Source organism: Rhinoderma darwinii, chromosome 1, assembly GCF_050947455.1.
Source record: "Rhinoderma darwinii isolate aRhiDar2 chromosome 1, aRhiDar2.hap1, whole genome shotgun sequence".
In the NCBI taxonomy this organism is placed as follows: Eukaryota; Metazoa; Chordata; class Amphibia; order Anura; family Rhinodermatidae; genus Rhinoderma; species Rhinoderma darwinii.
In genome coordinates, this window is record NC_134687.1 from 476,140,890 (window position 1) to 476,166,546 (window position 25,657).

At 43.7% G+C, this 25,657-nt stretch overlaps 1 protein-coding gene across 1 annotated transcript in view; it reads right to left on the bottom strand.

Annotated features, from left to right (window-relative positions):
- LOC142743619 (uncharacterized) overlaps positions 1 to 25,264 on the bottom strand; it is a 38,239-nt gene extending 12,975 nt beyond the window's left edge. Inside the window, exons 1-2 of the mRNA XM_075854561.1 lie at positions 25,057 to 25,264; positions 9,204 to 9,333 (exon numbers count right to left, since the gene is read on the bottom strand). Of these exons, the coding sequence (XP_075710676.1) occupies positions 9,204 to 9,333; positions 25,057 to 25,176 (250 nt within the window). The 5' untranslated portion in view covers positions 25,177 to 25,264. The remainder of the gene's footprint in view (positions 1 to 9,203; positions 9,334 to 25,056) is intronic.
- Positions 25,265 to 25,657: the final 393 nt, after the last annotated feature.

Sequence of the window (25,657 nt, forward strand, 5' to 3'; positions counted from 1 at the left end):
TTCTTGCACTGCACAATCACACTGTGCTGTGGATCATGCTGGGCTGGAACAATGAGAAGTGTAGGACACTGATTAGTCACTGATTGGTCAGCCTCATACACTCCTCTGTACAAACACGCCAAATTGTCCATTGAGAAACTCATTAGCATAAATCTAAACTAGCTCATAACTTGCTCAAAAATGATCGTTTTTCAAAATAAAAACCACTGCTGTTCTCTACATTACAGCGCCAATCAGATTATGTAGGAGATAGGGCATTTATAATTTGGTGACAGAGCCTCTTTAAGGAGGGAACTAAAGTTTGACACCATGTCACCAAAGGGGCTTAATGAGTCCCTAAGCTTTGCATCTTTTCTGTGAAAAATAGTTACTAATTTTAATTTCTCAATTTTTGATAGTGTGTGGAATTTGATGAAAATCATTAGCTAATCACATCATTGGGATGTCGATTGAACCTATGTGTCAAGTGGAGAAGGATGTGGAGAGGAGAACTATAAAACAGTGTCTTTATGTACAGATGGTCCTAATGATTGAGAACTTTTGTGGTAGCTATTGGGGTCCATAATTAATAAATATCTCTTTTGGATGTAGTGATGTATGGGATGAGATCACTGATATTGAATATATGGTGCATCTATGTGGTATTAATCACTTTTTTATTGGTACATACAAAATTGTAACATTGTTCATATGGAATAATACTAATGTGCACTTTACAGGTATTTTCGATCACAATGGATATATATATATTTTTTTAAACTCGTTTTATTAAAAGTAACTGTCAGAGTCAAACCATCACATACATCAGGGTAACATTATACACTCAAAAGTACATATGTCAGAAGATTCAATATATACAAAGGGAATACTCGCAGGTATCCATGATATTAACCCATGGTTCGCAGACCACATATACATAATACAGGGTGATCAAGTCAATCCAACCCGACTTTTATTACAGTACATCATGAAAATAGGAATACGCCCCCATTTCAATATTCTGCCATAACGCCCCAATCATCTCGTACGTCATATATCGAAGCGCCTGGACGTGTCCTCCTCCCGATTCTTTTACCTGCTCTCACCCCCAGCTTGTGCCAGAGCGGCTGATAGCCCTTGGACTGTACAGTGAGTGAGATTCGATGAGCACCAACCTTCCCAGATCAGATTTAGCCGGTTTCCCCCGGTGTTTATACACTATTTTCTCAAATGGAAGCATGTCATTAACCAATTTACGCCATTGCGCTACGGTCGGGGCCCTGTCCGCCATCCATCTCATGGCCACCGCCTTCCTTGCCATAAATAGTGTTTCTCTGAGAAAAATCCTCTCATATATTGACCATTGCTCCTCATTTAGCAGTCCCAGTAAACACACCTCCGGCCTGCAAGGTATCGTCCTCCCCATCACTGCCGTTAATAATGCAACCACCTCCTCCCAAAAGCGAAGGATCCAATGACAACCCCACATTAGGTGTATAAAGTCTGCCCGCATCTCTCCACACCTATGACATTGTGAGGACGCCATTCTTCCCATACGATGTAGCTTTACGGGCGTTAAATAACATTGGTGGATGATGAACAGTTGCACTAGTTTATTATTTGCAGCTGGGGAAACCAGCAAATGGGAGCCCTGCGCCTCCCTCCATTCCTCCGCTGTGAGTTGTGGAATTAATGCACGCCACCTATCCTCAGCCCCCAGGGGCTCCATTTGCATTTTAGCCTCCATTAGAAAAGAATAAATTTGGGAAACTACACCTCTTGTAAACGGCTTGTTCAACCTCACCACCAAATCACAACTAGAGTACGTCACGGAGTTCAATGGGAATTGTGCTAATAGAGCATGATGGAGCTGTATGCAATATAATTCATCCCCTGGCGGTATATTGAAAGCTGCACGAATCTCACTCACCGTCATGACTGACCCTTCTTCCGTTAGCAATTGTGACAGAGCGGCTACCTCTCTAGAGGCCCAGTAACGTTTCCCCACCATCCCGTGCAGATGGGAAAAGCTCGGGTTATCCCACAGCGGGCTCTCCGCCACCACCCCCACACAACCCAGTAGATCTTTAGCCTGTTGCCAGACTCGTCTGGCCAACTTATGTAAGGGTAACAGGGAGCGGTGTCTGAAATCATGCGGCTCCAGTATCGGCCATAAGGTTTTTAAGCCCAGTACCCGGGCTAGATGACCCGCCAAGTAATATAGAAAAACATCCGGTAACGCAGCCCCAGCCTCATCTTTAGGTCTTTGTAGAATCGACAGCTTGAGTTTAGATCTCCCCCCCCCCCCAAACAAACGGCGCGAACAACGAGTTTATTATTTTAAAGAACCTTTTAGGCACCAGCACATCCATATGCTCCAACACGTACAAGAACTTCGGCAATACTATCATCTTTAATAGATTGACGCGTCCTGCCACTGACAAAGGCAGGCCTTTCCACACCTGTATTTTGTCCCTTAGATACGTGACCAAGGGTGCTACATTTAAAGAGGCTCTGTCACCAGATTTTGCAACCCCTATCTGCTATTGCAGCAGATCGGCGCTGCAATGTAGATTACAGTAACGTTTTTATTTTTAAAAAACGAGCATTTTTGGCCAAGTTATGACCATTTTTGTATTTATGCAAATGAGGCTTGCAAAAGTACAACTGGGCGTGTTGAAAAGTAAAAGTACAACTGGGCGTGTATTATGTGCGTACATCGGGGCGTTTTTACTACTTTTACTAGCTGGGCTTTCTGACGAGAAGCATCATCCACTTCTCTTCAGAACGCCCAGCTTCTGGCAGTGCAGACACAGCCGTGTTCTCGAGAGATCACGCTGTGACGTCACTTCCCCAGGTCCTGCATCATGTCAGACGAGCGAGGACACATCGGCACCAAAGGCTACAGATGATTCTGCAGCAGCATCGGCGTTTGCAGGTAAATCGATGTAGCTACTTACCTGCAAACGCTGATGCTGCTGCAGAATCAACTGTAGCCTCTGGTGCCGATGTGGCCGACAAGATGCAGGACCTGTGAGTGACGTCACAGATCTGCACTGCCAGAAGCTGGGCCTTCTGAAGAGAAGTGGATGATACTTCTCATCAGAACGCCCAGCTAGTAAAAGTAGTAAACACGCCCCGATGTACGCACATAATACACGCCCAGTTGTACTTTTACTTTTCAACACGCCCAGTTGTACTTTTGCAAGCCTCATTTGCATAAATACAAAAATGGTCATAACTTGGCCAAAAATGCTCGTTTTTTAAAAATAACGTTACTGTAATCTACATTGCAGCGCCGATCTGCTGCAATAGCAGATAGGGGTTGCAAAATCTGGTGACAGAGCCTCTTTAACCCATACAATCTAGAGCTATCCCTGGCAATATTAATCCCCAGGTACTTGAACTCTGGTCTTACTGGCAGTCCGCAAAATTGAGCGCCCCATCCACAGTTGTCCTGCCTCAAAGGCATCAGATACGATTTGGACCAATTAATTAGTAACCCTGAGTATCTTCCAAAAACGTTAATGAGGGAAATGGCCCTAGGAAGGGTGGCATTGGGGTTCGCCATAAACAACGCCATATCGTCCGCATATAACCCTATCCGGTCCTCTCTATCCCCTATTCTAATTCCCATATATGCAGGATCCCTCCTGATGTTAAGAGCCAGTGGTTCAATGGCCAATTTGAAGAGAAGTGGCGAAAGTGGGCACCCCTGCCTCGTGCCCCTATGGAGGCCAAAAGAGGGAGACAGGGCCCCATTCACCAACACCTGCGCTCGTGGAGATTTATACAAGGGCTCCTAATTAATAAATCCTTCCCCAAACCCAAATCTTCGCAGCACTGCCAGCAGATAGGGCCATTCTACCGAGTCAAATGCCATTGCCGCGTCCAGAGATGCCACCGCCCAGTCCTGCTGCTCCTCCCATCCAATCTGCGTCACCACCTGTACCCGCCTAATATTCTCTGAGGTGGACTTGCCGGGTATAAAGCCGCACTGGTCTGAATGGATGATCTCCTTTATCACTCTGCATAGCCTATTAGCTAACATCTTAGTCAAGATTTTGTAATCCACTGTCAGCAGCGAGATCGGTCTATATGAACCACATTCATCTGGTTTTTTGTCTGGCTTCAGCAACACAATTATAGTGGCGTCACACATGGATTCCGGAAGAGCAGAATTCCGATAGCTATGTTCAAACAGGGACAGCAATTGGTGGGCCAGCAGCTCCCCATACTGTAGATATACCTCCAGGGGAATACCATCCGGCCCTGAAGCCTTCCCCTTAGCCAATGAAGCCATTCCCTCCAAAATCTCATCTACCGTAAATGGAGCCTCAAGCAATGCCACCCCCTCCGCTGTCAATGTAGGAAACGATATTCCATCCAAGTACCTCTCCATCTCATCCATCCCATAGTCAACTTTTGAAGCATACAGCTGATCATAAAACTGTGTAAATTGCTCGAGAACTTCTCCCGGGGAGGTGTAGATCCTATCTCCAGGCCCCGCTATACCCATCACCGGGGGGGGATCTAGAACTGTTCCGCACCATATGTGGCAGAATTTTACCCGATTGATTGCCCAATTCAAAATGAGATTGTTTGCTAAAGAATAAACTACACAACGTCTTATCCCTCAAGACCTGTAGATACTGTCTACCCAAATCCAGCCATGCATTCCGGTTAGCTGGTGTGGGATCCTGAACAAATGCCCCTTCCGCCTGTGAACATTGATATGCTAAGTCCTCCTCCTGCAGGGCGGAAGCTCGTTTTACATAGGATATGGAGGATCGGAGACACCCCCTCAAATAGGCCTTGAGGGTATCCCACACCAGCGAACGATTTTCCATCTGAACATGCGCTTCTATAAATATTGATAACTGTTCCGGTATGCGATCGTTTTGTTGGATGAGCTGAAGCCAAAACGGGTGTATTTTACCCATCCCCCTTCTGCCTACCTGTGGCATTTTTAATGTCAATAAGATCGGGCTATGATCCGAGATCCCCCTCGGTAAATGATCCACAGAATCCACCTCCTGGAAAACCGCACGTGATCCAAATATATAATCAATTCTGGACAGCGCATTGTATTGCGGGGTGTGACATGTGAACTCTCTGATCCCTTCATGTGTCACCCTCCACAAGTCTATCCATCCCATTTCCTTTACCAGCAGGCTCAACTGAGTGGGGCTACCAGGACTTCTACTCCCATTCCCCTGCAGTCTATCTATACCTGGGTCTATAGCCAAGTTGAAATCCCCCATCATGATCACTCGAGCCCCCGGGTGTGCTGATACAAATCGGACGGCTTCCTGGATTATTGCCAGTGAGGCTGGCGGAGGATTATACACCCCCAAGATCACATATGGGCAGTCATCTAGGACCGCATGTAAAAAAAATGTACCGCCCCTCCGGGTCCATATTGGATTGTAGCAATTTCCAACGGAGCTCTACGTGCACTAAGATGGCCACCCCTCTGGAGTACAAGGTGTGTGAGGCATGTCCCACCCACTGTACCCAGGGCTTATTCAGACTCGACACAGTATCCGGTGTCATGTGTGTTTCCTGTAGACACGTTAAATGTGGACGCTGTCCCCGCACAGTAGCGAATATCATATGCCTCTTTTCAGGAGACCCCATTCCCCGGACATTCCAGGACATTAACCGTAATCCTGCCATTTCATACTGTTAACACATATTGGAGCACCATTGCCCAGGAGTCTACCCCCCAACCCCTGAGTGACAATTGTCCCAATCCCATATACAGTACCCTCCATGACTCGTAGGTGTGCAATATCAATGCCGATTTCTGCGGTAATGTGAGTTGACTCAATATCCTTCATAACAACCTCAAAAACAAACATTGCTCAACAGGAGCAAACCTTTGTAGCCTATACTCTAGGGGGTAGTTTCTACGGCTAGCTTATTTCTGCCGCAAATACACTATCTGTATAGGTATAGCGTTTCTCCCAGCCAGCATCCCCAGGTATTATAAAGACATTTTAATACCTGACGCATATTATCGGTCCCCCATCCCTCCTATTTAGAACATATAAGGATGAGACTATGGGGATTAAACTGCCCAGCTTATAACACGGACCTCATTCCCCCCATAACATGTTGCAGATAATATGTTACATCATCACATCATTATCTTATAAGGATACTTTCAACTGGAACTTCTGTAATATAAGCAATATGGGGTATCCATGAGTTCCATATGTCGGAAACAACTTCCCATCCTGCACAGCCACAGCACTCATCATCGGGGAGATTGCCTATGCTTTCTCGTAAGCCATTCTTCCGCCTCAGTTGGATCCGTAAAGAATATGGCTCTATCTCCATCCACCACCCGCAATCTAGCCGGATATGCCATCGAATAAGGAATCTGCAGGTCCCGGAGTCGGCGCTTGATAAGGACATAAGACGCCCTCTGTCTCTGCAAATCAGGAGAAAAATCCGGATATATGGACACACAAGCATTTTCAAATCGGATCCCTCCGGCCTTCCGAGCTTCCAGCAGAACCGTGTCCCGATCTTTGCAGTTCAACATCCGAGCAAGCAGAGGTCTTGGGGGAGCACCCGGAGGTGGTAATCGTGCTGGGACCCTGTGCGCCCTTTCTATCGCATGCGCCAGCGAGAATGATGCCGTTGGGAAGGTCTCCTTCAGCCATTTCTCCACAAATTCTCCCGATCTCTGCCCCTCTGCCCTCTCCGGCAACCCCACAATGCGGAGATTATTGCGGCGCGATCTATTTTCCAAATCGTCGGCTTTCTGGCACCACAGATCAACTTTACGGTGCAGATCTTAAATAGCCGCAGGCATATTAGCAGTAAGATCTTCCAAGGCCGAAATCCTGCCCTCTGTCTCCGTGACTCTCTCCCGCACATTCTGCAGGTCCTGCCTCAATAGGCCCACGTCCACTCTCACCTCATCTATCTTAGCCGTGAGTGTCGTGCGTGTCTCAAGGATGGCTGTCAGCAGCTTATCCGATGCCTCCTGCAGCGTGATTCCCGCATCCTGTTCCGAGGAAACTGGGGTGGATGTCCCTGCCACTGCCGCGGCCTGCACAGCAGAGCTCCCACCGGCGCCATCTTGGATCACCACGCGGGCATATGATTTCAGCTTTTCCGCCGCGTCCATCACTTTAGGCGGACTCATCTTTTTCTTGGAAGATGTCCTTCCCTTCCGACGCAGCTGGTAAGGAATTTTGGCAGATTTCACGGAGTACAGTACCGTCAGGAGGATATAATACAGGATGCTGGCCCGGAGCTATCGCCACACACGTCCTCTCACATCAGTAGCTGGCCACGCCCCCCCACAATGGATATTTTTACTTTTATTCATTTTTTGTATATCTGTCCCTCGCTTCCCGGACCGGTCTGGAATTGGTTCCGGGCTGTTCCGGTGACCAATGGACAGATTCTCTGTAACAGTTGTATGTCGAGTGTGGCTGAATGTCCACTATCACCATACCTGACTATATACACATTAGTTTTATCAATTAATTAACACTAATAAAACATCTATTTGTTGTTATTTTAAGTTTTAGCACATAGATTTACTGATAATTATCTGTCCCTTGCTTCCCGAACTGGTTTGGAGTTTTCTCCGGGCTGTTCCGGCGACCAATGGATAGATTTTATGGTATTTTGTATGAGGAGTTTGGCTGCAGTCCACCCTCCTCGTACTCTAGTATATTTTTCTTATAATATATTATTTTTTATCTTTTCTTTAGGCAATAGCCTAATATATTATATATAGAGGTTATTTGTTTCTATTATCACCCATGTAAAGGGAATGTATTTGGTAATACTACATATAGCACCACATTTCTATTGCTGTATCCTTGTGTCTGGGGTGCTCTCGGTGGACTGCGACTGTCCATTCAGATGGTGGCCTTCGCCGAGTGTACCCCAGGTAAATAAACTATTTATACATGTACATGTGGATGTATGCATTTAATACACCTCCTCTATTTTGGAGTGTCCCGTGTTATTGTGGGGCGCGGGGTGCGCATCGCGTGTGTCCGTCCTCCCGTCGATGGTGCATTCCGTGTAACGTGACGGTTGATATACTCTTATAGTGTGTCCCAGGTATTGGATATGTATATTTATGACATGTGGGTCGCGGTGCGGCTGTTATGGGTGTCCGGGTGGGGGATTTCCACCGCCTGTGTTGGGTATGGGTGGTGGTCTCCCTCCCCGTTCATTCCCGCCTACCGTTTATCTTATGACAAATGTATATTTATACTTTAAAGTATCTGACGAAGTGTGGGGACTCAAACTTTCATGATACATATAGGGGTATGGCGAGTGCAATAAACCGCAAAAAGGCATTGATGGTTGGTGACAGACTTTATCTATATTGAAACCTCTCCCTGCAGAAATACATTGTAAACAGTCTAAATGGCTGATCTATAATATATCGCCAGACTTCTTGACACATAGGGTAACGTGACAATGCGCTTGATTGGCCCTCCACATGCTGTGCCGGAAGTTGTCATAGTGAGGGCGGAAATGCAGAGATGGGGGATTCCATCTCTGCACGGAACGCTCCTGACGCGGAAGACACACGTGGGAGGACCTAATTAATCGTCATGCGCCATTGGTTACCAATATACAGGTATAGTACTTATACCATACTTCTGCACACTAGCATCACCTCCTGACGAAGGGTGCGAAACGCGCATCGAGGTGTTATTTCTCTGACACCGTCAATAGCCACCATGCCAGCTTCAGGTAAACGATATGCAACTATGTCTCACAATGATGTATGTTAACTGCTATTACAACAGGGATATACCTATACCTGGAGAGTGGGTAGACTGACACCATATAACTTTGCACTGGGTTGTAGACTTTCAAACTCCCACTATGTGGTGCCATTTACCTGTTCTTAGTATACATTGTTACAACATATAGGCTATGGTGGTGTATTGATCATCTCGGAATGTCTGATTTTAAGTATGTTTTAAATTGAATGTTTTTTGTATAGATATCTTTGGGAGGGTATTCCATCTGTGGAACAATAAAATTATTTTGGACTCACATATGTCTGTATGAGAATTTATTTTCTTTTTTCTTGTGTATACATGTACATGAGCCATATATAGGTTTTCTAGTTGTAGATTATGTCTTATGGCTATAGTGCTGCCCAAGGGGTATTATAGGTGCTAACTCCATTGTGATGGTATTAAACTTTTATGTATGCAGAAAGTTACCAGTGCTGAAGTTCAGCCTTGTTGCCAGACCCTTCTTTGCAAACTTTGCATGGATTTTTGGATGATTTCCTGTTCGCATTCCTGTCTGGTATAGAACATCTCTACCCAAGAAAACAGGGATCTTGTTATCCTGTAAAATAGAAGATAAAATGGAATGGAATGACACATTTTTACATTTTACCCCATCAGAGGTGCCAGTATTTTTGGTGACAAGAACCCTTATGGATGCCTGACAGACCCCATTATAATTCAATATGATACCTAAGGAATCATTGAGATCCATTTAATCCCTTAACGCTCCATGACTTACTATTCCGTCATGGAAACAGCCCTGTTCGCGCTCCATGACGGAATAGTACGTCACGGCCGTCCTCCCGACACATACAGGAGCTGTGACAGCTGCTGTCTCGTACAGCAGCTGCCGCAGCTCCCACTATGCTTGCTGTCAGTGAGTAGCTGACAGTTCTAATACACTGCACTACGCATGTAGTGCAGTGTATTAGAATAGCCATCAGGGCCTCCTGCCCTCAAGTCCCCTAGTGGGACAAAGTAATAAAGTAAAAAAAAAAAAAAAAAAAAAAGTGGAAAAATAAGAAAATAAAAGTTTGAAAAGTTATAAAAACTAAAAATCCCCCTTTTTCCCTTATCAGTCCTTTATTATTAATAAAAATAAACAAACTATACATAATTGGTATCGCCGCGTCCGTAACGGCCCGAACTACAAAATTATTTCGTTATTTATCCCGCACGGTGAACGCCGTAAAAGAAAATAATAATAAACCGTACCAGAATCACAATTGTTTGGTCACTTCACCACCCAAAAAAATGGAATAAAAAGAGATCAAAAAGTCGCATGTCTCTAAAAATGGTAATGATTGAAACTGCAGTTCGTTACGCAAAAAATGTCCTCGCATGGCTTTATTGATGGAAAAATAAAAAAGTTTTGGCTCTTAGAATAAGGTAACACAAAAAGTGAATGATTCTTTACAAAACGTATTTTATTGTGCAAACGCCATAAGACATAAAAAAAACAAAAAACTATAAACATATGGTATCGCCGTAATCGTATCGCCCCGCGGAATAAAGTCAATATGTCACTTATAGCGCACGGTGAACGCTGTAAAAAAAATAGAATAAAAAAACAAAATAGTAGAATTGCTGTTTTTTTTTTAGACACCACGCCACTTAAAAATAGAATTAAAAAAATTATCAAAAAGCCGCATGCACACCAAGAAAACTACAATGAATTTCTCAAGGGGTCTAGTTTCCAAAATGGAGTCACTTTTGGGGGGTTTCCACTGTTTTGGCACCACAAGACCGCTTCAAACCGGACATGGTGCCTAATAAAAAAAAGAGGCCTCAAAATCCACTAGGTGGTCCTTTGCTTCGGAGGCCGATGCTTCAGTCCATTAACCCACTAGGGCCACATGTGGGATATTTCTCAAAACTGCAGAATCTGGGCAATAAGTATTAAGTTGCGTTTCTCTGGTAAAACCTTTTGTGTTATAGAAAAAAAATGGTATAATAGGAATTAGACCTACCGGTAATTGTATTTCCAGGAATCCATCATGACAGCACCAAAGGAGGTTGCCCTATTGACCTCTGTAGGGACAGGAAGACAGAGAGGTTAAAAGGCCCCTCCCACCACCCACTTGCCAGTGTTTTTCAATTACTACACCAGGATGGATGCAACCCTATTTTATTTCTAGGGATAATAACTGACATGTTAATTGCACAAATCAGAATTTCAATAAGGGAGGGAATGTAAGGGTGCTGTCATGATGGATTCCTGGAAATACAATTACCGGTAGGTCTAATTCCTATTTTCCAGTACATCCCTCATGACAGCACCACAGGAGCAATACCAGATTATAATGCTCAGGTCGGGACTACGGATTGGAGGACTTTCCGTCCAAAACTTAAATCCGTATCGGACAGAACATCTAGCCTATAATGTTTGCAAAATGTATTATGGCTTGACCAAGTGGCAGCTCTGCAGATTTGGTCCATAGAGGCTTCTCTTCTTTCTGCCCAGGATTCCGAAACTGCCCTCGTTGAATGGGCTCTGATGCCTTGTGGGGCACATAGTCTTTGGGACTTGTAGGCTTCTTGTATGGTAGTTTTTACCCATCTCGCTAGAGAGCCTTTTGAGGCTTTCTTTCCTCTATTCTTTCCCCCAAAGAGGACAAATAGATTTTTATCTCATCTCCAGGAGGAGGTTCTATCCAGATACTGAAGAATTGTTCGCCTGACATCCAGGCAATGGAATTTTTCTTCTTCTTGGTTTTTTGGATCTGGATAAAAAGGAAGGTAGAATTATTTCTTGTTCCCGATGGAAAGCAGTAGATACCTTTGGAATAAAGGAAGGATCCAGCTTTAGAATGATCTTATTCTCTTGTACTTTTAGGTACGGTTCTATGACTGACAGAGATTGGATTTCTCCAATCCTTCTTGCTGAAGTAATAGCAACTAAGAATGCAGCTTTTAGAGTTAAAAAATGCATACTAATTGTGTCGAGCGGCTCAAAGGGGGGCTCACAAAGAGTCGTTAACACCACATTCAAATCCCAGGTAGGAACTGATTTCTTTAGGGAAGGTTTCAGTTTAGAGACCGCTTGAGTGAATCTTCTGATCCACCCATGTTCAGCCAGGGGAGTGTTAAAAAAAATTACCTAAGGCTGAAATCTGTACTTTTAAGATACTAGGGCTAAGCCCTTTTTTGAATCCCGATTGTAAAAAATCTAGGATTTTCGCGATGTTGGGAGAAAAAGGGGTCTGGTCCTGGGTCTCCATACCAGGAACAGAATTTCTTCCAAATTTTTTGATAGATTTTTGAGGTAACTTCTTTATGACTTGATAAGATAGTTGAAATTACCTCATCTGACAGACCGTGGTTCCTCAAGATCTGCCTTTCAGGATCCAGGCTGACAATTTCAGAGTTTCTATTCCCTGAAAGAATAAGGGACCCCGAGAGAGAAGATTCTCCCTGACTGGGAGCATGATAGGGTCTTCCAACGCTAGGTATTTTACGATTAGAAACCAACTTCTTTTTGGCCAATAGGGAAGAATAATGATGAGCTTTGTCAAATCTTCCTGGATTTTTCTTAATACCATTGGTATTAGAGGAAACGGAGGAAAGGCATAGGCCAGATCCATGCCCCAGGGTTGGGACAATGCATCTACTCCCAATGGGTTGTCTCTGAGATTTAGGGAGAAGAATGTCTCTACTTGGGAGTTTTTCCTCGTGGCAAACAGGTCTATTTGTGGATAACCCCATCTTCGGGTTAAGGACAGAAAGACTTCCCTGTTTAGGGACCATTCTCCAGGGACTCCCTTGTCTATGTTGTTTGTGCAGAGCCACCACAGGAGGGATGATTTCACAGTCTCGGAAATTTGAATTCAGGGAGTTCTGTTTTCGATCCCACTGGGACAAGATCAGATTCTGTAAGGGTCTGGAGTGAAATTGACTCCATGGAATAGATTGGATGCAAGACGTCATCATTCCCAACATCCGCATACTTTCCCCCAAAATTTCCTTACTTCTGCCAGTAGGAGTATTTGTTTCTCTACTGGGAGGAAGGAATGTTGAAGGGAGGAGTATAGTAGTACTCCTAAGAAGACCTTCTGTTTTTTAGGGAGGAAGACTTGACTTCTGGAAGTTGATTATCCATCGCAATTCCTGTAGTAGGGAAAGAACCTGTGACCGATGACTGTCTAAGATAGACGGAGTATCTGCCGTCAACAAGAAGTCGACTAGATATGGGATAATTACTATGCCCTGACTTCTTACGAATGCCATGATCTCTGCCATAATTTTTGTAAAAATTCTGGGGGCGGAGGAAATGCCGAAAAGGGAGGCAGACAAACTGGAAGTGGAGAATGGAAGGACCATCCTGAATTGCGAATCTGAGGAATCTCTGGTAAGCGGGGTGGATAGGAACGTGATAATACGCATCCTTTAAATCGATCGTACACATTGATGCCTCTTCCCTTATTAGAGGAATAGTCGATCTGATAGACTCCATCTTGAATTTTCAATATTTCACCCACTTGTTTAGGATCTTCAGGTTGATTATTGTCCTGTAGGAACCGTTTGGTTTTTTGACTAAGAAGATTTTTGAATAGTGGCCTTTGCATTTTTCATTGTGGGGAACTGGAGAAATGGCTCTCAATTTGAGTAGTTTCTGGACGTCCCGGATAAGGATCTGATGAAGGTCTTTTGCTTGGTACTGGGTTATTAGAAATTTCTCTGGAGGAATGGAGGAAAATTCTATTTTGTACCCTTCTTCTATAATCTTTAGAACCCAGGGGTTCTGGGTTATTCTCGACCATTTGGGATAAAATTGTAGGAGTCTTCCTCCTACGCTCTTGGCGTCATTGCTTTGAGGGCTGAAATTAATTATTGGGGTTAAGGAGATATCCTCGACCCCTTCTTCCTTTGGGGTAACTCCAGCGACCGGACTTCCCTTTCCCGCTGTAGTTCTGTAAGGTAGGATCCCTCTGTTGGCGAAACCTCCCAAACTGAGGTTTTTTTTTTGGTTTCTCTTCAGGAAACCCCTTTTTCCTATCTGCTGCATTCTCCAGCATGTTATCCAGGAGAGGACCGAACATCAGAGACCCTGTAAATGGAATAGAACATAATTTGTTCTTGGACTTCGTATCTCCTGACCACATTTTGAGCCATAATGCTCTTCTAGCAGCATTTGAGAGAGCCTCATTCCTGGTAGCAAATCTAATAGATTCCGCTGAAGCGTCTACCAAGAATCCAGTTGCCATCTCTAGTAAGGGTAGAGATTCTAATAGATCTTGTCATGATTTTTTCATCATCAAATGGGTCTCCAGCTGGTTTAACCATATAAACATTGCTCTTGCTACTGATGTGGCCGCGATATTAGTCGAGATCAAAGCAGAGGAAGATTCCCACGCTCTTTTCAGTAGCCCGTCTGCCTTTCGGTCCATGGCTTCCTTCAACTGAGAGGAATCTTCAAATGGGATTGCGGTTTTGTTAGCAACCCTGGCTACTGGGACATCTACTTTTGGGATCTCATCCCAAGGTCTAGTGTCTTCTGGATCAAAGAGAAGTCTGTTTTTAAAATCTCTAGAAATGAAGAGCCTTTTTTCAGAATCTTCCCATTCAGTTGTCACCATTCTTTTGAAATTTTCGTTTACCGGAAAAACCTTCGTTTTCTTTTCCGTTAGACCTCCATACATCTCATCCCGGATGGTATGTGGTTGGTCTTCTTCGGGAATATCCATGGTTTCCCGTATTGCCTGAATTAAGGTATCAGACATCTCGGAAGAGAAGAATTTTTTTTTCTCTTGAGTGGAAGAAGTTGAAGGCAAGAGTTCCTCTCCTTCTGCTTACTCACCCTCCGATAGGTAATAACACTCCTGCTCCGAGTCAGACCCCTGAGAGGGAGGACAATATTTTTGATCCACTTCCATCCATAGTCTTTTTGCCCGGGAGTGAGAGGGAGTTTCTTGAGGAGGGGCGAGGGAGGCTACTGACTGACTCACTTCTTCCTGACGCAATTGTTTTGTATGTGACTGGATATTTTTTTGCACAAGTCGCACATTTTTTAACCTTCTTTTTATCAGTTTGTCTCTGAGAGGAATCTTTATCCTAGAGAAAACAGAAGGTAAGTATGGTGTGCATACATAAGGAGTCATAACCCTTACCCCAAGGGTGAGACTCACGTGACCCTGGGACATATCTGGAGTTCCGTCAGGACGAGGAAGTTCCATACCGCGACAGGTAACAGGCAATGCAATATGCAATCCACAAAAATAATCCAAGTTAGAGTTATCAGCTCTAACTACATACCTGTGTGTGTCCCTTTAAATGCGGGCATTTTGAATTTCCCGCCTTCCAAGATGTCCGCGGACCGGAAGTAGCCCAACATAATTTCCGGTCGGCTATTCGTTGGAGTGCAGCCGCCATAGCCGGCGACTGAGGCTTGCTATGCGGCGCAGCGAGGATCCCTGCCGGTGCGTCCAAATTTATGGAGCTGCCGGTCCCCGCCTGGTCACGCGGCCAGGCCGAAGCCTGCTTGGGAATCCCCAACCCTCACACACTACCCGAACCCTGCCTAGGATTCCTCCGGTAGGTGTCTTAGGGTGGGAGCTAAGGGACCTCTCGTTCGAGGGGTGTTAGCCTAGGCTTTAGGGGGAAGAGAAGGGGGAGTGCACGGACCCCCCGATCTTGCCCCCTGCCCGAGTTTTTTCCTGCAGTAACACAGGAGCGACGTCTCTCTGCTCCTGACCCTGTAGGGACAGGAAGAACACTGACAAGTGGGTGGTGGGAGGGGCCTTTTAACCTCTCTGTCTTCCTGTCCCTACAGAGGTCAATAGGGCAACCTCCTGTGGTGCTGTCATGAGGGATGTACTGGAAAAAAGGATTTTCTGACAAAAATAAATATGTAAATGTCACCTCTACTTTGCTCTAAATTCCTGTGAAACACCTAAAGAGATCATAAACTTTCTAAATGCTGTTGTGAATACTTTGAGGGGTCTAGTTTCTAAAATGGGGTGTTTCTAATATATAGGCCCCTCAATTCAACTTCAGAACTGAACTGGAACCTAAAAAAAAATAAAAACGAGGCAATACTTAGCTTCTCCTAATGAGCATTGCCTACTCCAAGACGACCCCAGTTTTGAGCGTTTGTATAAACGGAGACCCCTATTAGACCGTTTCAGTGCCCGGTTTTCCCAAGCATACACCCCCGAGAAGTGTATTTCTATTGAGGAGTCCTTGGTAAATTTTAAAGGGAGGCTTCAATTCCGCCAGTACCTGCCGGGTAGGAGGGCAAGGTATGGTGTGAATATGTATAAGCTGTGCGAGAGTGTATCAGGGTATACCTACAAATTTAGGATATATGAAGGGAAGGACACCAGTGCTCAGCCCCCAGAATGCCCCCCCCCTTACTGGGAGTTAATGCAAAAATTGTGTGGGATTTGGTGCACCCACTGCTGGACCAGGCTTACCAACTCTACCTGGATAATTTTTATACCAGCATCCCACTCTTCAAGTGCCTCGCTTCCATAAGTCCTGCAGCATGCGGCACTGCTAGAAGAAATCTGAGAGGCCTCCCTAAGATTCTGCTTGGGCAAACACTCAGAAGGGGTGAGAGCAGGGCACAATCTAGCAGCAACATATTATGTGTCAAGTACAAGACAAGAGAGATGCCACACCAGTACCCATGTACCTGTACGAGGTACCAGTACTGAGAACCCCAAACCAGACTGCATCCTGGACTACAATAGGTACATGAGAGGGTGGACTTGTCAGATCAAGTCCTGAAGCCCTACAGCGCCATGCAGTGTGGTATAAGAAGCTGGCCGTGCACATCATACAGATGGCATTGTACAATGTGTACGTGCTACGTCGATGTGCAGGCCAGCCGGGAACTTTCCTGGAATTTCAAGAGGTGATTATCAAGAAACTAATTTTTAGGGACCAAGAAGGAAGGGCACCCAGTACTTCTGGAAGCGGGGCCACACGCATCGTACCAGGGCAACACTTTCCAGGAGAAGTTCCCCAAACTGGCAAGAAAGGAAAAAGTCAAAAGAGGTACAAAGTCTGCTATAAGAGGGGGATAAGGGAGGACACAATATATCAATGTGACACGTGTCCCGAAAAACTAAGGCTCCGTATGAAAGAGTGCTTCAAAATGTATCATAAATCACTTGATTTTTAATCTACCCCAGTTTTACTTATCCTGATGCACTCCGCACATCTTATCCCCCTCAGCTTTCCCTTCTGAGCCCTGCTGTGTGCCCAGGCAGCTGATAACAGCCACATTGAGCGTATTGCCATACCCGTGAGAACCCACATTACAGTTTATGGGGTGTATGTCTCCGGTCAAAATGCTCACTACACCTCTAGATGAATGCCTTAAGGGGTGTAGTTTTTAAAACGGGGTCACTTCTTGGGGGTTTCAACTGTACTGGTACCTCAGGGGCTTCTGCATACATGACTTCGCACCAGAAAATCCCCAGTAGGCCAAATGGTGGTCCTTTCCTTCTGAGCCCTCCCATGGGCCCAAACGTCCGTTTATCACCACAAATTGGGCATTGCTGCACTCAGGACAAATTGGGCAACAAAATGGAGTATTTTATTTCTTGTCAAAATAAGAAATTTTGAGCTAAAACTACATATTATTGGAAAAAAAAATTTTTTTTCAAAATTCACAGCCCAATTCAAATAAGTTCTGTGAAGAAACTATGGGGTCTAAATGGTCACATTACCCATCAATTAATTACTTGAGGGGTGTAGTTTCCAAAATGGGGTCACTTCTGGTGGGTTTCCATTGCTTTGATACCTCTGGGGCTCTGCAAATGCGACATGGCACCCGAAAACCAATCCAGCAAAATCTGCACTCCAAAGAACACACAGCGCTCCTTCCCTTCTGAGGCCTCCCATGGGCTCAAATGGCAGTTTATCGCCACAAATGGGGTACTGCTGCACTCAGGAGACATTGGGCAACAAAACGGGGTATTTTGTTCCCTGTGAAAATAAGAAATTTTTATAAAAAAATGACATCTTATTGGAAACAATGTCATTTTTTTAATTTCACAGCCCAATTCAAATAGGTGCTGTGAAAAAACTGTGCGGTCAAAATGGTAACAACAACCATAAATGAATTCTTTGAGGGGTGTAGTTTCCAAAATGGGGTCACTTCTGGTGGGTTTCCATTGCTTTTATACCTCTGGGGCACTGCAAATGCGACATGGCACCCGAAAACCAATCCTGCAAAATCTGCACTCCAAAGAACACACAGCGCTCCTTCCTTTTGAGGCCACCCATTTGCCCAAACGGCAGTTTATCGCCACAAATGGGGTATTGATGCACTTTACGTGCTGTGTAAAAACTGTGGGGTCAAAATGGTAACAACAACCATAAATTAATTCCTTGAGGGGTGTAGTTTCCTAAATGGGGGTCACTTTTGTGGGATTCCTACTGTTTTGGCACCTCAACACCTCTTCAAACCTGGCATGCTGCCTAAAATATATTCTAATAAAAAAAAAAAAAAAAAAAAAAAAAAAAAAAAAGAGGCCTTAAAATGTACTAGGTCCTTCTTTGCATCTGGAGCTTGTGTTTTAGTCCACGAGCGCACTAGAAACACATGTGGGACATTTCTAAAAACTGCAGAATCTGGACAATACATATTTAGTAGTGTTTCTCTGGTAAAACCTTCTGTGTTACAGAAAAAAATTGAATACAATTGAAATTCAGCAAGAAAAATTTAATTTGCAAATTTCACCTCTACTTTGCTTTAATTTCTGTGAAATGCCTGAAGGGTTAAATAAACTAAATTCTAAATGCTGTTTTGAATACTTTGAGGGGTCTAGTTTTCAAAATGGGGTGTTTTATGGAGGCTTCTAATACATAGAAGGAGGTTTCTAATACATGCCAATCTAAAGTAGACATATGGGAAATGTGAACTAGTAACAATTTTGGGTGGTATAACCATCTGTTTTACAAGCAGATGCATTTAAATTCTGAAAAATGCTACTTTTTATACATTTTCTCTAAATTTTGCAATTTTTCACCAATAAACACTGAATATATTGTCCAAATTTTACCACTAACATAAAGCCCAATGTGTCACGAGAAAATAATCTCAGAATCGCTTGGATAGGTTTAAGCATTCCGACGTTATTACCACATAAAGTGAAATATGTCAGATTTGAAAAATGGGCTCTGAGCCTTAAGGCCAAAACAAGGCTGCGCCCTTAAGGGGTTAATCCTTTATAGCGGTCATGGCTCTGTTATGAACCTAAGCCATGATGGTAGTGTGAATAGAGCCTTAGGCTGGATTGCACACGTCTTTAATCGCGTTTTCAATGGCGCTTTTGCTGTGATTTCTGAGCATTTTTTTTGCCCGAAAACACTGCGGCCAGATGTTACTTTATTAATAATAATAATCTTTATTTATATAGCGCCAACAAATTCCACAGCACTTTACAATTCAGAGGGAACACGTACAGACAAGATCAGACATTACATAGTGACAAAACAAATTTACAATTCAAACAAGAGTGAGGACCCTGCTCGCAAGAGCTTACAATCTATGAGGAAATAGGGAAGACACCAAATGTAAAAAGTGCTTATTAAGTACAATGCTCCAGCCATCTTCTATACATATGGGGTAGTACACATAAAGCAGCATGAGCCGGTCACCTGCCAGTATCGGTGTATGACGGACATGAAGTGCATGAGGGTGCAAGGAGTGTGGGGGATACTGCTGAATGAGGGGGTCAAGTCCTCATGACTAATGTAAAAGGGGGATCAGGGAAAAGAGTCAGATTAGGGAATGTTATAGGCCTGTCTAAAAAGATGTGTTTGCAGGGCACGTTTAAAACTGTGGATATTGGGAATTAATCTGATTGTCTTGGGTAGCGCGTTCCAGAGGACTGGTACAGCACAAGAAACATCTTGGAGATGGTAGTGGGAGGTTCGGATTATGGTGGATGTTAATCTAAGGTCGTTGGCAGAACGTAGAGCGCGCGTAGGATGGTAGACAGAGATGAGGGAGGAGATGTAAGGAGGTGCAGCACTGTGGAGATCTTTGTGGGTGAGAGGAATACGTTTGAATTTAATTCTGAAGGGTATGGGCAACCAGTGCAGTGACTGGCACAGGGTAGAGGCATGGGTGTAGCGGTTGGTCAGAAAGAGGAGCCCGACTGCTGCATTAAGAATGGATTGGAGAGGGGAAGAGAGTTAGTGGAAGACCGATTAGTAATGAGTTACAGTAGTCAAGAAGAGAGGGAATCAGAGCAATAATGAGGGTTTTGGCTGTTTCCTCAGTAAGAAAAGGCCGGATTCTGGAGATGTTTTTGAGGTGAAAATGACAGGAGCGTGCAAGTGATTGAATGTGCGAAGTAAAGGAAAGATCAGAGTCAAAAATAACCCAGAGAAAGCGGGCGTGCTGCTTAGGAGTTATGGTAGTGCCGCACACGGAGTTGGAGACATCAGGTTTAGGGAGGTTAGTAGATGGTGGGAACACAAGGAGCTCCGTTTTAGAAAGATTCAATTTCAGATAGAGAGAGGACATGATGTCAGAGGCAGTGGACAGACAATCACTGGTGTTTTGTATTAGAGCAGGGGTGTTGTCACGGGAAGAGGCATAGATTTGGGTGTCATCAGCGTAGAGATGGTACTGGAAGCCAAATCCGCTGATGGTTTGTCCAATAGGGACTGTGCAGAAAGAAAAGGGGAGCGGACCTAGGACTGATCCCTAAAGAAACCCGATAGCAAGAACCCGTTAAAGTTTATACTAAAATATAAGAAAGCCTAAATACACAACATTTTGGTTTGTAGAGATTTTATAAAAATATTTGTAGTAAGTGTCATTTTTTGCAAAACGCAGCAAGCTTTACGCCCCATGCACACGAACGTAAAAACGCCCGTGATTACGGGCCATAAGTACGGCACGTTTTTACGGGTCCATGGACCTCTATTGGCCACGGGTAGCTCCCCGTCTGCTTACGGGAAGGTGCCCGTGCCGTTGAAAAATATAGAACATGTCCTATTTCAGGCCATAATTATGACACGGGCAGGCCCATAGAAGTCTATGGGGCTCCCGTAATTACGGTGACTACGTGTGTGCCCCCGTAATTACGGGAGCGTTGCTAGGCGACGTCAGTAAATGGTCACTGTCCAGGGTACTGAAAGAGTTAAACGATCGGCAGTAACTGTTTCAGCACCCTGGACAGTGACTTCCAATCACAATAAAGATCAACCTGTTAAAAAAAAAAAAAAAAAAAAAAAAAAAGGGGACGTTCATACTTACCCAGAACTCCCTGCTTCTTCCTCCAGTCCGGCCTCCTGGGATGACGTTACAGCCCATGTGACCGCTGCAGCCAATCACAGGCCAATCACAGGCTGCAGCGGTCACATGGACTGCCGCGTCATCCAGGGAGGTCGGACTGGATGTCAAGAGAGGGACGCGTCACCAAGACAACGGCCGGGTAGTATGAATGTCTTTTACTTTTTCTGCGGAAAGGGCTGTCCCTTCTCTCTATCCTGCACGGATAGAGAGAAGGGCTGCCGATTAGTGCAGTGCAATTTTGCAGCGAAAACATGCCCGGAAATACGGGTGGAATACGGGTGACACTGGACCCGTATTTACGGGCACGGGTCCGTAAATACTGGTGCAATACGGGTCGAATACGTGTGACCAAGGACCCGTATTTACGCCAGTATTTACGGGTGCACAAAAATACGGTCGTGTGCATGGGGCCTTAGGTATTTTATTTCACAAGTAGAAAAACAATAGTACATTTTAGGGTATACAGGTATTTTTTATTTACTTTTCTATATACCGCATTATGACCTGAATAGAGAGCAACAAAAAGGGATTTTAACTGGTTCCCGACCGCTGGCTGTATTTTTACGGCCAGCGGTCAGGGATGGGTCCTTAAAACCCGAGCCATAGTCTTTTTACGGCTCGGGTTTTAACTTGCTGCCCGCGCGATCAGGCACCTGAATGTCGGGTCTCCGGCTGTCAGTGACTGCCGGGGACCCTGAGGAGAGGATAGAAGCAGCTTTCGTTGCTTCTGTCTTCTCTGATGTCTTTTTACACAGCGCTCAATGAACGCCGGGTGCCGTTAGTGGCAGACTGCTGCTGGGTTTTACAAGACCCAGCACAGCCCTATTAGGGACAATCGTCACTATGAGAGGGCTGATTTCCCCTGTATCTGGGGCTGCAGTTACAGTGGAAAAACATGGTGTAAAAGAAAGAAAAAAATACATAAAGTTCCCCAAAGGTCTTTTTTGACCTTTGAGGGACAGACCATAGTAATAAAAAAATAGTAAAGTAAAGTGCAAAAAAAAATTAAATAATAAATAAAATACCCACCCCAAAAAAAAACGTTCCCCTCCCGCCAATCATTGTTGTAACGCTAGCGCTGACCCAATTACCCTAATATAGACATGTAATATATTAAAATTTACGGTAGACAATGACGATCACAAATAAAAGGTCTATTTTAGGGTAAAACTATGTTATTACCAAAAAAAAAATTGCTGAAACGTAAAAAAGCTTATTTTTTTACTATTATTTTCAAACTTTATGAATAAAAATTCTAAAATAGCAAAAAAGGTGTGTATAAAAACGATAAAAAAAAAAGAAACCTGCATTGTCTATGGAAAAAACGTCGCAAAAATCACGTCGTTAGCCCAACAAATTAAAAAGTTATAGCCATTTAACTAACACGGGCTAAATGGTGTCTGGTCCTGAAGGCTCAAAATAGCCCGGTCCTGAACTGGTTAAAGAAATCTAAGGCCTAGTTCACACAGTCTTTTGACAGGAAGAAAAAAATATATATCAGATTTTTAATTGCCAGCGTTTTTATACGCTTTTTTTTTTGCGGTGTCTTTTGTCTCAGGCCGGTAATCTAATGCAAAATATCAACACCAAAAAACAGTGTGAACTGACCCAAAGGCAGACTCATTCCCTCAAACTGGAAGCTCCATGACTGATTGGCGGCAGAGGTCGCACTACATATTTTCAAGCAGAGTAAAAATACTCCTCTTAGAATTTTTGAGGAGTATTTTTAGCAAAGGAGGAGTATACAATTTACAGTAATTCAAATTAATAATACGTAGACATATGCAATGTCAAAAACTCACTATTTATACAGAGAAACATTACTATAACTATACCAATTATTTCATGTATAAATAGTAAGTTTATTTAATCCTCAGCCTATTTTAAATTACCGTATACACTGAAAGTAAGCGTAAACCCTACTTTTCTTAAAGCACAAATCTGTGGTTTGGGGGGCTGTATAGTACGATTTAATATAAGTAGTACTAAACTACACCTCCCAGAACCACAGACTTGTGCAGGCCGAATATGATACGTCACTTCCTCCCACAGGAACTTCATCGCGTCGGACGAGCGAGGACACGCTGTGTGTCTGAACTGCCAGAAGCTGGGCGTTGTGAATAGAAGTGTATGATGCTGATTCGTCAGCATCATACACTTCTATTCACAACGCCCAGCTAGTAAAAGAAGTAAAAACGCCCAGATGTTACATACACAATACACGCCCACTTGTACTTTAACTTTAAACACGCCCAGTTGTACTTTAGAAAGCCTCATTTGCATAAATATAAAAATGGTCATAACTTGGCCAAAAATGCTCGTTTAAAAAAAACAAAAAACGTTACTCTTATCTACATTGCAGCGCCGATCTGCTGCAATAAGAGATAGGGGTTGCAAAATCTGGTGACAGAGCCTCTTTAACTGGCCTGTCACATCACTGAGGCTAAGTGATGTAGCTTCCTTGGGCAGACTCGGACTGTAAAGGTCTTTCAATCGTAGGGGATATAAGGCCACCATGGTGATGGTGGCTGGAGTTCCCAGCCAGAGCGCCTGCCAAAATTTTGATGCTCCATATATGGACAGTGACCTCGGGGTCTTTTCCTGGGCCGGAATCAATGGCCAGAGTGCTTCAAGCAGGAGGTTACGTCACTGGAGCTTCCTAACACATACGTCTAACAGAGGCCTTTGACAGATGCCATACAGGGGCATCCATCACCCATAGGTCCTCAAGTTAAAAAAACGAAACATATACCGTATACAAATTTTAGCAACATCTAGCGGGATAAAAAAAGATGTAATGTACTATGCTATTCTATCCCTCAAAAAGGGTATACTGATGTATACCAGCCCGTCGGCCAAATTGTCATTCTTTTAGCCTCCGTCAGGCTAATAGAGCCATATAGACACGATTAGAGTGTACGTTGGGAGCTTTCCTTACATACACGCTAAACGTACGGCCAAAACACAAGGTAAACTGGGCCTTACACAGGACAAGTGTAAACAGTAAAATACTAAAAAGTCAGCTGGACTGACGGCTTGGCTGAGAGCCGCTCCTGTGTGTCTCCAACACACAGGATAAACCGAAGAGCGATCACATCTAAGTTGATGAACTTAGATACATGTCAATATGGAAAATGATACCCCCCCCCCCTTTTTAGAATCGAGGGCGACATGCGCGTCGGGTGGTGTGCGGACAGGAGTTTGGTCTGTATTATGTACTCCATGTTGTGCTGCATCTGGTGACTTTTCGGTTTCCTACATCTACTTATCCTATCTAGTTAGATACTATTCCTACTACTTTGAATTTACTATGTGATGTAGATATTATTTTAGCTTAGTAAACACATCTGCACTTTCACTTTATAATATAGTTTGAACTTGGTACAGCCGATAGTTTAAACGTTTTTTTATAATGATACAACAGAATTACTTTTTTCCCCCCTAAATCTTGCCTACCCAGCTCTTCAATACAGCACGTTCATTGTAGGATCAAATACAGACATAAAATCACCTAAAACTATTTAAAAATAATAATAAAAAAAAAAAAAAATGGGTGCAAAGGCTTAAATAGCCTTTAACATAGAAATAGTTTTTTTTTTTTTTTTACTACTTGCGATTTTATTCTGCTTATTTGTCGCTGTTCCACAGCAAAAAAAAAAAAAATCGCAACGGTTGCTTTTTGTCTGGATTTTTTCATTGGGGAAAACTTGAAACAAATACGCAACCATCCTGCAGCAAGTTGTCACGCCACGGAATTAAAAAAAATTGTACCGCAGATCAACTGCGAACGGAAATTTTCTGCAGTTGCTGCTACAGTAATACAATGCAATATTTATGGGCAGAATTACAGTAATATCAAACTTGGGAAATGCTCATAACCCATAGCTTCACACATACAGATTATATATATATATATATATATATATATATATATATACATATAACCCCTGTACTAGTCAGTCATGTACTGGAGGCGATATGGTTACTATTATGGTTACTATGGTTACACCGGATACGTACCTCTGCCGTCTGCACATCCTGGAGCTGGAAGGAGCTGGGAGGACAAATGTACAGGTACCTGACTCGTCTCATCCCGGTCTCCCATTCTAAAAACTGCACTTTTCCGCCTTGTAGGGACATCAGTCTGGTGGCAGCACTAAGCAAAGCCAAACGTATCCAGCTGTCAATGTGAGAATCTTTATTTATAATGTGTATAGTAACAGCGCTGACACTATAGACACGGACTAATAAAGTTATGCAGACTTCCAAGACTTCACCCTCGCTCTCGTTCCGCCAATTAACAAGTGACACGTACCGCTAGAATATCTGCCCAGTGACGCAGCGGCAGCCATTATAACTACTGGCAAAAAGAAATTTCAGTGGTAAGACTGAAAAAAGGAAACGCCTATCGAGTGGTACAAGTTGCAGCTTTTCATTATGCCGCAAGGGGCAGCTTCTCTCTGCTTGTGGCTCAGTGAACTCGTTAACTTTATATTTATGAAAGGATTAGTCCTAAATATACGCACAATTAATTATAAAGGGGACACAACCTTATTTTCATGTAGTCCACGTTGAAACTTTATTTCACATAGCTCCAGGCTTAAGAACGTACATAAAAGTT